Below are 13,953 nucleotides of genomic sequence, written 5' to 3'. Positions count from 1 at the left end.
GGAGACGCTTCAAAGCTGACGCGATGGCGGCCAGCCTGCCCTAGGCGGCCCGCCGTGACCAGGGCTGCGCACGGTGCCCCCGCAGGCTCCCGCCGCCCCCCCGCCCCGCGGCGTTGTGCCGCTGTGACGCCGCCCCTGCGGCAGCGCCCCCCGGCCGGTGCCGGTGCCGGTGGCGGGGCGGTGCGGGGAGCCGAGCTCCGCCCGCCGGCGGCGGGGCCTGGGCGCCGGGTGGTTGGGGGAGGCGTGCGGAGGACATGTTGTCTCCGCGGCGGAAAGGGCGCTGCGGCCGCTCCCCGCCGGCCCCCGAGAAGCGAGCCCCGGCGGCCCGGGAGCCCGGCGGCGGCGGCCACGCCATGGAGGAGAGCGGCGGTTTTCGGCTGTCGGCCGAGTGCCTGGACGAGCCGCCCAACAGCCGCGTGTTCGTGGTGCTGGGCAAGGACGCCGGGGAGGCGCTGATCCGGGAGCGCTTCTCCCCGTTCGGGGACATCCAGAACATCTGGCTCCTGCGGGACAAGCGCACCAACGAGTCCCGCGGCATCGCCTTCATCAAGTTCGCCCGCAGCTCGCAGGCCTGCCGGGCCATGGAGGAGATGCACGGCCGCAGCCTGGTCCCCGACACCAAGCCCATCAAGGTACCGCGCCTCCTCCTCCTCCTCCCTGTAGGGATCGGGGCTGCAGCAGCCACCGCTTCCCTTGCCCGGCCGCCCCCTGCCTCCCTCCCTCCCTACCCAGCACGGCGGCAGGAGGGCGGCGGGCCTCAGCCGCCGGGCCCGGGCTTGCCGGCTTCGAGGGGCGGTGGCCTCCAGGTACAGAGGTGAAGCCGCCCCGTGGGGCCGCCTGAGGCGGGGGCCGGCCGGGAGCAGCCCCCCCAGCGCCCTCTGCCCTCCTTGTGGGGAGGCGGGCAGCCAGGTGCGAGAGCGAAGCGCCGCTGGGAGCTTAAACCAGGGAGCTTTTAATCGTAGGCACTGGTTTTATTGAAACTTTTTTGTTTGTTTGTTTTTGATCAGTTGCTGGTAGGTTTCAGTCTCTCAAACTGTTTTCATAGTCCCCAGATAAACATAGAATCAGAATGGCTTGGGTTAGAAGGGACCTTAAAGACCCCCTGCCATGGGCACGGATGTTTCCTACTAGATCATTTTGCCCAGGGCCTCATCCATTCTGATCTTGAATGCCTCCAGGTGAACTGCAGGAGCAAAGTTTAACTAATTATTTTTTGTCGTTTTTAAGACTGGTATATCAGGGCTGGCCTGTTGCAGTGATGCATTTGTTGCTACCTCACATGCCCCCTGTATCATTGGTAGTGCTGGACAGAGTTTTGCTATTCCTGACTGTTCTTTGTTACCTCAAGTCAGAACTTCTACTGGCCACTGTCGTGCTTGAGAAACCAGTGTGGGTGTACCACAGTTGTAGGTCTCTTGTTGCAGGTACATCTATGATCAGAGATGTCCTTGTTCACATTACGAAAGCTGCATCATGTGAAAGATAAATATAAAGATTTGTTTTAAAAACAAACTTGATATGTGACTAAGCCCTTTTTTTCCATTAATTAATGTTTATGTAATTTTCTTGTTAGGTATTTATTGCACAGTCAAGGGCTTCTGGAAGCCACCGAGATGTTGAAGATGAGGAGCTTACACGTATCTTTGTTATGATACCAAAGTCCTATACAGAGGAAGATCTGAGAGAGAAGTTTAAGGTACTAATTTGCTATTATTAGCAAATAATTAGTTAAAAAATAAAATAAAAAATATTAGTTATTATTTTAAACTAGCTTTTTTTCTTAATTTATCAGAAGGGGTTTTTCAAATTGTTCTAATTAATGCACTTTTTATTTGTTGTAGACATATGGAGACATTGAATATTGCAGCATTATTAAAAATAAGACTACTGGAGAAAGTAAAGGTTTGGGTTATGTGAGATACTTAAAACCATCACAAGCTGCCCGAGCAATTGAAGAGTGTGATCGAAGTAAGAATCTTCCTGAATTCTTTAAAGTTTCTCACAATGAGTGTGTACCATCATTTGTATACCTTTTAATTTTCAGTGTTGTTTGCAGGCAAATTATTTATGCTGTAAGCACATTTTGAGACAAAAAATATATTGCAAGTAAAAATAGTATTACTAATGTTCACCTGATTACATTCTTGCATTATCAAACTCTGTAAGTAAGATCAGTGAAAAGAGTTTGGAAATGAGTGCAGTGCTTTTCTTACATGAAGTATCATCAGTCTGTAATGTAGCCTCCATACACAGGAGAATCTGATTTTTATGTATCCCTGAGAATTTGTTTTCCAGCTAATACATATTGCTATATTTGACATAAAACTTGAATTGATAATCCTTAGGGATTCTGTTGTGATTACATTTACTTAAGAACAAAATTAGGCTAATTGAAGTTTTTATTTATTTTTTAAACTTAATTCAAGGAATAATCTTTTACAAAAAGTAAGACTTGGCCCCGTTTCATAATCAACAATTGTCATTTACACCCTAGCACCAAGTCTTAGCAGCAGCCTTCCAGTCTAGCCTCCTGTTCAGCGTTCACTTAATCACAAATTTTAAGCACCTTGGCATGTAGGTGTGTTTTATTTGTTTGCTTGTTTCTGGTTTAAGTAGTATACCTTGTACATCATAATGTTCACACATGAATGTTTTATGCCTTTGCAAGAATTGTCACAAATATGAGCCTGAGATTGCTTAACTGTTAAATTTTATTTCTTAGTTAGTAATACCTAAATTATTGATAAGCAGAACCTAGATCAGTACAAAACATGAATGAGCAGTTACAGTTCTGTGGCAGCTGACTGCCTCTACATCTCTGGGTCCCGCAAAATATCTCAGGATGATTGAGACAGGAAGGGACCTCTGGAGGTCTTGTCTTCCCTGCTGCCTAAGCAGGGCTGCCTAGGCCAGGCTGTCAGGAACCATGTCCAGGCAGCTTTGAATATCTCTAAGGATGCCATAGCTTTCGGGGGTAACTTGTTCCAATGCGTGGTCACCCCCAGAATAAGTAGGCTCTGTTGCACTTAACATGCAAATATGTTTTACGTGGAGTATGTTAACTTTCATGTCATTGATTATGTCAACATTCAAGAGTTACACATTAAAAGATAGCACTTAAATGGGTTTTCTGAATAATATATTGCTAAATACAGTACTTGGAGAATGCAGATCTGGTCATGGATATTTTGGGTACATAGAGGTGTTCTTATATGTGATCGTTTCTTCTAGGCTACCGGGCCATTTTGGCTGAACCTAAAAATAAGTCATCAGAGTCTTTTGAACATGAATACTACAGTAATAACACAAGACAAGAACCAAGAGGAAATGCATTTCCATTTTGTAAGTCACAGCTTTTTATAGTAAAAATGATTTGTAGTCTCAATCGCAATGTAAGAGTGTGGTTTGGTAGAAGGGAGACTAATGGAGGTTTAGTTTGACTACTAATAGATTGAGTTAGAAAACGAGTCAGGCATTTCATCTCAATATTTTCATGGTTTGCTTTGCTCTAGTTGCCTGATTATTTCAAGACCTGCACTGATGAAATAAACATGTTAACCTTTAGTGTTTAATTCACTTAGAATCATTTAAAAAGTTGAATGGAAAAATATGTTTGAAATGAAGGCTTGCTAGTGCGATGACTTTGGTTTATTTATTTTTATGTTGATTCTTGAGGTGGGCAGCCAGAGTTTTGTAATTTTGAAAAAAATGAGAGCCGAATTCAGGAGTCAGTCTCCAAACGTCTGTCAGTGGTATCACGACTTCCTTTTGTCCAAGAGCAGCTGTTTGCCCTCTTTGATCTAGTCCCAGGACTCGAGTATTGTGATGTTCAGCGAGATCCTCATACTAATAATGGTAAGTAGAAGTAAAAAAAAAAAATCTTCACTTTTTTTTTTTTCCTATGAAGAGAACACCACCTTTTAGTTGTATTCCAGTACATTCAGATTGCAAAATCAAGTAGTTGTGGGAAAGAATTAATGTTCTTATGTACCAATGCTGGCTGCTATTACCAATGCATAAGCCCAAAAATTCAGTTTTGTTTGAACACCTGTTTACAGATAACTAACAATAAATATAAATAAGGTTAATAGAATCTCAAGAAGGGCGGAATCAAAACCATGAGAATTAACTTTTTGGTCAAGTGAAGTTAATAGTTTGGGGTATAATAGAAGACGAAAATTTTTGAAAATTATACATCTATCTTGAATGTTCTGCAAACAGATAATTTGAGTTTTCATCTTGAAATAACTGTGTGTATTTGTCTAAGAGCAGACATGAGTAAACAGGATGAAATAGTTCCAAACAAAATTTGTTTTGTATTGGAAGGATTGTTTCAGTCTTGTTGTTTTGCTATTGGTGAGAAAAGCATGAGAGTGAAGCTCAAAATGGAAACAATTCAGAGTGTTATGTTGTAACTTTACCGTACTTGAGACTCATTTGTTGATGGAATAATTGCATTTTAAGCTGAAATAAGTAACTTTTTCTTCTAGTTTTGTCTTGGAGAAGAAGACATGTTTTGTTATGTTGCTTTATTACTAGATTTTCAAATATGAATAAAGGTGATTTGTCACTAGTTAATTTCACAGAAGTTCTATTCCCAAACACTAATGTTGCTAGTAAGGAATGTACTGTTTGGTAAAGAGACCTAGGAATTTTGTAGCATCAATGACAGACTAATGTGTAGCTTGATCCTACTGCTTGCTTTAAGTGAGTGTAGTTTGTTAGGATGTACTTGTATTGTGCTTAAACCATGTGCACTGTATTTGTAGGGTATGCTGTGATTCAGTACAGTACTGCTGCATCAGCTATATATGCCAAGTATAAACTACATGGTTTTGAGTATCCTCCTGGAAACAGATTAACTGTCATTTTTCTGGAAGATGGGAATGATAGTTCAGAGTAAGTACTAATACATAGAGAAACATGTAACCTGTTTTCTAGAGAGCAAAACTATTATTACTCTTATTTAAATATGAAAAGGAAGAGTCATGTCACTAATCTAGTTTCGTATTTGGAGATAATACTTTCTGAAATCTAGGTTTTTTTTTGTTTTTTTTTTTTTTTTAATAGTTCAGAATGAATCTCTTGACACTTCTTAGCCTGGTAGAAAAAGAAAACTTCATCTAAAACACATTATGGCCTTGTTACACAACACGGGGACCCTTACAAAGATACTCAATAAATTCAAGTTTTTCTAACGTACCCTAGAAATATGTATTTTAGTCTTTTTCTATTTAAAAACAGGTATCACCTACTTGATCTCTTGGCAGTGTTAGCAATATACAAACACTGCCAATAGATCATGTAGGTAGAATAAAACTGTTATTGCTGAGGCTCTGATACCTGCATTGTATGAGGATTGTCAGGTTTTACTTTAAATCATCTCTTGTTTGTTCCTGTGATTCGAATGCTCATTAGAAATTGGCATGGCTTAGGTGCATTCCAGTATTGAAAACTTCAGCTTAGTTTCATCCTAAATGAATCTAGTTTGTCATCAAAGCTATTCCGGGATATGAATGAAAAGACTGTACGGAGGGACAACTTGGAGATACACTTCAGAAGTGCATGCCTGCTTTAAACTAAAATAATTAATTGCAACCATGCTTCTTGCAAATGTTTTTCTTTACTCTTTGGTACTTCCTATTATATCATCGTCTTGTAGCAATGGGCTACAAAGATGCCCATTGCTACAATGATGTCTAGATGCCTAGATGCCAAAGATGCCTAGAAGGGAAGATGTATGAGGAACGGCTGAGGTAACTTGGCCTGTTCATCCTGGAAAAGAGGAGGCTGAGGGGAGACCTCCATCGCAGCCTACAGCTTTCTTACAAGGGGGAGTGGAGGGGCAGGTGCCGATCTGTTCTCTTTAGTGACCAGCGATAGGATGCGAGGGAATGGTGTAAAACTGAGGCAGGGGAGGTTTAGGCTAGACATCAAGAAGCGGTTCTTCACTGAGAGGGTTGTTGCACAGTGGAACAGACTCCCCGGGGAAGTAGTCATTGCACCAAGCCTGCTGGAGTTTAAGAAGTATTTGGACTGTCTGGACAGTCACATGGTCTGAATTTTTGGATAGACCTGTGTGGTGCCAGGAGTTGGGTTCGATGATCCTTATGGGTCCCTTCCAGCTTGGGATATTCTATGATAGGCTATGAATTCATGCAAATGTGCAATTGCTTTTCTTATTCCCCAATAGAACAAAGGAAAAAATACTGGAGAATGACAGCTGGAAATGAACTTCCTGTGATTAATTTTCTGGTTTCTGAATTATTTTTCTGTGCTCTTTATTGAAAGAAACAGGTGAAATTTGTCCCTTTGTTCGTCTAGGCACCCTTCACAAAAAGTTGTGGGCTCTGTAGTTAGTTTTCTTTTTTACGATAGTACTGGAAAAAGTAGAGGAAAGTTTTGTATCTCTGTATGTAGAAATACAAGTGTTGTCAGTGAGTTCCAGGTAGTGTATGTACTTTCAGATCACATTTAGTATGAAAGCCTGACTTTTTCATTATCTACTTGAGTTTACAGATATTTTTTTTCAAATTTTAATGGACATCTTAAATAAAAATAATCTTTTTCTCTTGCTGAAGTTAACTGTTACTTAGCTCTTTATCTAAAGTAGTTTATTATCACTTCTTGCAGCCTCATCAGAAAAATGGCAACACAACTGGTAACAGCACACGTGTCCTCAGTGTTGCGGAATAACAATCCAATTGTTCAGCAGTATAGGACACCTCCTGTAAGTTAATATAATGGATACTGTTAATATCTGGAGTTTTTAAAGATAATAAGAGTATGTCAGTACAGAACGTAGCTCACTGCTTTAGGTGCTACATCTTTAAAAGAGATACCTCTGGTTGGTTTGTGTATTTCTGTTTTCTTTAAATGTCTCGCTTTATTTGTATTTGTTTTCCAATTTAACAAAATAACCAAGATAAATGGACTAAGATTAGAATTAACTGTTAGAGTCTATCTATGCCCAGTGGTAAGAACAAAAATTGTAAACTGAATAACAAAGTGTCAGTTTTTATCAATCATTTTATGTTTGCATTTTTTCTTCCTGTCTCAGCAGGCTTTTGGAGGAAACTCTGGATCACAATTACTTCAACCACAAACTGATGCCATACTTCCACCACACAAAAAAAAAGTTCCACCTGACACTTCTGTAAAAGAAAGGCTTTTCATACTTTTTCATCCCCATCCTTTACCTGTGAATGTATTGGAGGATGTTTTCTGGTAAGGCCCATAAACAAATAAGTGTTTTCTAACCATGAGATATTTAAAATAAATCCTGAAAATAAAAAAGGTTGCTGTCAGGGAAACTCTTTCCAGAAAAGAACATGCACAGCAAAAGTAAGTGGTAAATAACTAATAGCTTTTGAAACAGGCGTGTAATGGAATTTGTCTGGAAACAGATTGTAATGTTACCAGTGCAACAGGCTAATTAATGATTTATGCGATCAGAAAGAGAATGTCTAGTTTCATAACATTTTTATAAACAAATTTTAGTTTTAATTTTAAAAAAATTGGGGGGTTTTAAAGCAGGGTGGCACAAAACTATATTCTCGTATGTATGCTATGTTGAATTCACAACTACGAAATCACATATAGTTGAGATTGGATAATAAGTATCAGTGCTGCAGCAAAACCTCTGACCTAACTATCTTTCTTACTACTTTTTCAGTCGTTTTGGCCACTTGATAAAAGTTTACCTTGTGTCTGGAAAAAACGTGGGCTATGCAAAATTTGCAGACAGAGCAAGTGCCAGTGATGCCATAACTGCGTTACACGGCAAGATTGTGAATGGTGTCAGGCTTAAAGTAAGGTTGGCAGACTCGCCTACGGAGGAATCTAACAAACGTCAGAGAACTTACTAAGTAGGTGAGTACCCACTCTGAGCTGTTACTTAAGTTCAAGTTAAACTATGTGAAATAATTAGAGGCAAAGCATTTTCAAGTTGTGCATGTCATATTAATTTGAAATTTATAGCTTAGTTGTTAGCTAGAAATGTATATGCGCACACAAATTATATCTAATATATATGGCTGTGTGTATGCTTATGTATACACACTTATTTTAGTAAAAAAATCTTTATTTTTGTAACATTTGAACAAATGCAAACCAGTTGATTAATAGAAATAATTTTATATACATAAAGTGAGTATCAGATCTTACTGAAAAGAGAACTGAAAAATAAACAATATAAACAAAGATCAGCTTGTACGTGTCTTTCTTTCACTACAAACATATGCCCTGAGAATGGTGTTGGATAAGGGTACAGAGTTTAACCTTGAAAGACAGATGAAGGAAGGGATAAATAAAGTGGACGTGTAAAGAACAGGGAATGTTGTCAGGTGAAACCAAAGGCCTTGACTTGGTTAATCTGGACGCTCAGAAATTGGGTGTAGCTGGAATGTGTTATGGTGAAGAAGATACTGTGGAGCCTGTTGTGGTGGGGTTGAGGTGTATGTTTAAGTTAATTAGTTCGAATGTTTTATGTTTATGTCCAATAAAAACTGGCAAAGCTCATATAGAGAGGTTTTATAGACTTCAGGAGCCAAAATTCATTTGTTCTTTTAAAATACTGACTTGAGTTAAATTATGTAAAATTTATATAGATTTTTATATATTTTTTTTATACTCAGGCCTCTACTGGAAGAGGACTATAGTCCCAGATAATTTCAGTAGCCATATTATTAGTGTAGCGTGATACAAGTTTCCACCCCCCTTGACCCAGTCAAAAAACATTACTTAAAATCTTAACCCTCTTCACATCAATATTTTATTTGGTTTCATTCCTTGTAGCTGTCTTTATGTAGATACTTCCTATGATCAAGGAGTTATAAAGACCAAGAGAGACTTTACCCACAGTGTTCTTCTCCCTTTTTTTCCTAAGGACTTCTATGTTCTTCTTTTGTTAAGCAGAAGTTATTAAAAGCCTTCCTAGTCTTTATATACAACTTACTTGAAAACAAATATTTTTTGCTTTCTTTCTGCATGCAATTGGTGCTAACACTCCTTAGAAAGTTTTTTTTTTTTTTTTTTTTTTTTTTTTTAAATCAGTAGCTCTGGTGAATGTAACTTCAAGTAATTTTTACCCATGCTTTTATCTACCGAATTTTTGTTACTAAAGGTACTTTTTTAAACTTCCAATAGTAAGAGGACCAACCTCTTTGTCACTAGCAGAAAAATGATGATGTAAAGTATAATGAAATACCAGGTCTGTCTTCATAGTAGGAAAAGACTACTTTTTACTAGAAAAGTGTAGATATAATACACATCCAAAGTTAGTAAGAGACTCTGTACTTGTATCTTCTCACTCATCTTTTTCTTTCATTTTTTGATTGTCAAGCTAGAAGTGATTTTTTTCCCCCCAAATTGCTTATCTAGCCATCTTTTAGAAATAAAGCTTTTATTCTTCTGCTTTTTTGTAATACACCTCAGGAAAATACTAATTTCTCCAAAACTGGTAACAGGCTACAGTCATGTCCTGAGTGAGGATGATGTTGCATATAAATTGCAAGATTTTCTTTCTAGAAAGGAGTGACTCCGAAAGGTATTAGAGCTTACAGATAATTAACTATTCCCTTTGTAACGAAGTAAGTGGAAGAGTTGAGAATTCTTGGGTTTATTGAGGAATTCCTGAATGTAATATGAGGGAATATTGGCATTGGAGAGAAAGTATTAATGTCCACACTGGAAGGGTTGTCTAACAGTCTGAAGGATGCTATGATGACAGAAAAATTATTCAGAGACAAAAAACTGAGTTCAGAACAATGGAAACTGAAGAGATGGGTTAAACTTCATCTATAAATATGCTTAAGTAAGAAAAGAGTTCAGTGGGTGGCTTTTTTTTTTTTTTTTTTTTTTTTACTAAACAAAGGCTAGTTTAGGATCCTAAAACTGTAGGATCCTATGGTAGGAAGCTGATGCCAGGCATATTCACAAAGTAGAAATAACAAATAAGCTTTTTAATATGATAATTACCAATTTGATGACTTTACATTGGAAAAATAATGTGTTTTGCAAGGCACAGATAAGTTAAGATTGTATCTTGATTCCAGACTAAGACTTCTTTTTTTTTTTCTTTTCCTATGGCTTGAGATATTTAAGAAATGAAACTGAATGTATTAGTTCTTTCTGCTTTAACGTTTCAAAAACGTGTATTATGGCGCTCTAAGCTGTAGTATGAACAACTGGGAATGTCATAGATGCCATAGAGAATATATGCAGATGGGATAAGCAGAAGAGCAGGTATAGGAGGGAAGGTATTGGTTAGCATACCAAAACAGAAGACTTCCATTGACTGCAGAAACTACTTTTTCTATTACACTAATGAGAAAAAATTGGGAGAGGATTAGCCTTATGTGTCTGTTTAAATTTTTTTTCTTTGTTATTAAAATTGTCTTTACCTTCTAATTTTCATAACATCACTAACATCAAAAGAATGGAAAAAATGATTGTGTTGAACTTCCAAATTCACAGTAAGGATTTGGGTACTGATAACGGTTACTGAGGTATCTAAAAGGAATATTTGCTAATATTTTAGAAATGTTTTTCCATTATAGCAAGAACTTTAGAAGTTACCCTATGTGCACCCATACATACATTTTTCCATAGTGACTTTTGAGAAGTTTGAAAGTCCTACATCACTGATTTGATTTGCATTTTTTGTGTGTTAGGGTTTTATTAAAAGCACCAAGCTTAATATGTATTTATAATGATTTATTACTGTGCAGAAATACTCTTAAATAGTTGTATCATCATTGAAATATATATTAAAAATAATATATATATTTTAAAAATAACTTTATTATCAACAGTGTACTGCAGAAAAATTCTGGCTTTCACACACTGCTCAGAAAAAGAGGTACTTCTCTAAAAGATAAAGAAGCACATATATGATAATATTATTCTCCAAATATGTTAATTTTTCTTTCACTTATGTTATTGTAACAATTATGTTTTAAAACAAAAATAGGTATGTTGCTTTTTGATACTATTTTTATACTTGTGTTTTTTTCTACAGAAACTAAATAATGACATGACCCTCAGATGACTGACTGACTGACTGAAAACGTGACTAGACATGGTTCCTGTGGACAGTGACTCCTTTTTTGTTAAGAAAATTGATCTTTATATATATATATTTACACATGGTACTTTGTTTTCAAAAACATGGCCATGCACCTATTTAAAAAACAAACAAAAAAACCCTATCAAGCCATCTAAAATTGTATGTTGATGGTTGTTCTTGTAGTAGCCTGTCATCCTGTATTATGGAAATATATCTCTTGTGCTTAACTGAATTCCTTCTCTAACAGGGAAAGTACAATGATGGGAGGGGGGATAAAGGAGTCAGCATTTTGGGGCTTGACTTGATAATGATTCAGATTATGACTGCTAAAATAGAAGGCACTTCCAGTGGCCAGAATTTCATTGAAGTACATCAGTAAATTAAAATTAAATAACTTCCAAAATGTAGTAGCAAGTCTGTCAGTATTAAGTCAAATTCAAGAGAACGGCTGTACTCATAAAAATGATTCAAGTATGCTCTTAAATATTTCATTGATTTGGGCCAAAAGTATTCATTAAGCTTTATGTGCTGTTTAGTGCAAAGGACATTTGACTATGGGTCAGGCTATCAGAGCTGCTTATGTTGCCCTTTACCATCTTGAGTCACTTTCATTACAACCATGGGGAAAACATGGAGTCCAGGGACTTTTTTTTTTTCCCATCTTTCATTTTTGAGTGCTTGAGTGCTATTTTTTTTTCAGAATCTTTTGATGAATACGTTGTTTAAGAATCAGATAATCGAACAATTCGGTGTTTTGACAGGACAAAGAGAATTGAGCGTTGATGAAGAGTAAACAAACTTAATTTGGATAAGTATTAGCACAGATAACTTTCAAACACCAAATACTTTCCTGTGTACCCTGAGTACTATTTGTTGAATTGAATAAATGCTTGTTATTAAAATAATTCTTACAGATAAAATTGATAAATTCTAGTTGTATCCACACTAGTGTACAAGCATGCTCTCCTGGAAACATATACCTGGTTTCCAATTTTTCCATTAGCAGTCCCTTGATCATCAAATGGGGGGAGACAAGTGAGCAGCGACAACTTGCTCTCTTTTTGAGCACCTTTGGAAAGATATCCTTCCAAAAATTCCCCAATCCATGGGAAAATAGGTGAGAATGCAGTCCTACTATCTAATATTCCTGGGAAGGCTTTGGCATTTGTTTCTATGCAGCTCTCTGTGCTGCAGAATCATACTACTTTGTTAGAGTCTTTGTCTTCTTCATCTTCTTAGGCCCCCTTATTCTTTTCAAGACAACTATTTCTTATTGGGGGAATCTTTGCAGCCTCATTTCTAGTGTTCCGGGCTCTTGACTTTCCCAGTCCTAATGGTCAACGTGCAGGAGCACGATGCCTTTTAATTAGTGATTTGTCTCTTGTCTCTGAATTTAAGCTATGCATTTAAGTACAAAAGATGACCTCCTTTTCTTGCGTTGTTTACTCTTCAAGGAGAAGGAGGAAATAAGGTTTTGGTATTTTGCAACTGTAAGTAGCTAAGAGCTGAGGATGAAACCATTTAAGAATTTTTCTGTGGTGTTTTACAGAGTCAAAAGGCATGTACCCATCAAAGTAACTTGGCGGGGGGTGTGGGGGGTGGGGAGGGGAAGGTAGGGAAGAGGAGCAAGCGGAAGAGCAGAGCTTGATACAATCTTTTTAACTGGAAAATGTGCTTACTCAAAACTTACACCTTTACCATTCAGTGCTTCACAGTCAGCTGTCTCAAACTACTTCTGTAATAAAAAACCTAGGCTAGCCTTTTAGCGATATAATGTGAGTGCACCTACTACTGAATTCATACAATTAGAATAATAGTTACAGGCAGAATGCAGAACTCTTCTAGTGCTGCGATTATTTTAAAGTATTTAGTGAATTGTTCTCTGATGCAAGATACAGGCACATCAAGCTTTTTTAATAGAGAGGCATTGGTAAGAGTATTTTTGCATTAGAGAAGGTAGGTAAGAATGAGCTGCTGTTGCAATGGTTCAGAAGTTTAGATTTGAAGTGACAGAAGTTGTACCTAATGCAGAACAGCATTATTTCTGAAGCTAAAAGAGTATTAAAATTCAAATGCGCAAGCATTGGGAACTTGCAGAATGAAGGTTGCCTAAGAAACCTCTCTTGCTCCTCTCCATTCCCTAATGTCTGTTATGATGCAGTCCTTGATGACTCACCAACAGCTTTTTTCCCCAAGAGCAATTGTTTCGTTCAGCACAAAGTCTGAAAATGAATTGAAGTTGCATGGTTAAAGGAGACTATAAAATTCCTGCTTAACTTGTTGCACATTTTAGAAATTATATAGTGAACTAAAGTGCTTTATAGTTAAGCCTGGAGAATTGGATCTTAGCTTTGACTGTAACCCTGAAGTTTGTGAGGAGTGTTGCTGTTTCTCTGAAGCTCCTCTGGAAAAATCCTGTCTGTCCATCACTGCTTCCCTTTTTCCCCATAAATTTTAGGTAAATCTGGGGCTTTCTTGTGTTTGATTAGGGGAAACAGTTCTGACGAGTGTGCCATAGATCCAAAACTCCAGAATCATCAAGCAGCATCTTTGCAGACTTAACTGTATTGTGTATGTATGCACGCATGTGTGCAGTGAGTCCAATATTTTTAGAAAGCTTTGGTTCTGCTGTGCAAATGTGACAGTCACCCTGCTTGTATAGTGGGTCTGGCATGCTGCTGAGTGTGCGTGATGCAGTGTATCTGTGTGTCAGGAGTAAGCTAAAACACAGCCTACAAGTGGTGGTATGCTGTGCCAGTGCAAACATCTTTGCAGTGTATGTGTAGGAGATCTGATGGCTTTTCTTTTTTTACAAATCTGAGGCAGCTATATGCATCATGCTACACAAGCACTTCAACTAAACTTTTCCTTTAGGTTCAGGGGAC

General features: G+C 38.1%; 1 protein-coding gene across 2 annotated transcripts; it reads left to right on the top strand.

Annotated features, from left to right (window-relative positions):
• Positions 1-240: 240 nt before the first annotated feature.
• On the top strand, positions 241-11,158 carry RBM45 (RNA binding motif protein 45). 2 transcript variants are annotated; one of them, XM_032190619.1, is made up of 10 exons: positions 241-632; positions 1,574-1,696; positions 1,842-1,968; positions 3,232-3,342; positions 3,676-3,855; positions 4,770-4,899; positions 6,634-6,730; positions 7,064-7,227; positions 7,676-7,872; positions 11,021-11,158. In XM_032190619.1, the coding sequence occupies exons 1-9, from the start codon at positions 255-257 to the stop codon at positions 7,866-7,868; spliced, it is 1,503 nt and encodes a 500-aa protein (XP_032046510.1). In that variant the 5' UTR covers positions 241-254; the 3' UTR covers positions 7,869-7,872; positions 11,021-11,158. The 2 variants fall into 2 exon arrangements, with proteins under 2 accessions (XP_032046510.1, XP_032046509.1); XM_032190618.1 differs by having other exon boundaries at positions 7,061-7,227.
• Positions 11,159-13,953: the final 2,795 nt, after the last annotated feature.

This window comes from Aythya fuligula, chromosome 6 (assembly GCF_009819795.1).
Source record: "Aythya fuligula isolate bAytFul2 chromosome 6, bAytFul2.pri, whole genome shotgun sequence".
Classification (NCBI taxonomy): domain Eukaryota; kingdom Metazoa; phylum Chordata; class Aves; order Anseriformes; family Anatidae; genus Aythya; species Aythya fuligula.
Note: the sequence above shows the minus strand (reverse complement) of the source record. Positions and strands in the feature narration are given on the sequence as shown.

Bases quoted from the DNA above. Each gene is read 5' to 3' on its own strand.
- RBM45 (XM_032190618.1), top strand. From the start codon at position 255: ATGTTGTCTCCGCGGCGGAAAGGGCGCTGCGGCCGCTCCCCGCCGGCC. The intron at 1,697-1,841 runs GTACTAATTTGC...TATTTGTTGTAG, and splicing joins ATCTGAGAGAGAAGTTTAAG to ACATATGGAGACATTGAATA. The intron at 3,343-3,675 runs GTAAGTCACAGC...TTGATTCTTGAG, and splicing joins AGGAAATGCATTTCCATTTT to GTGGGCAGCCAGAGTTTTGT.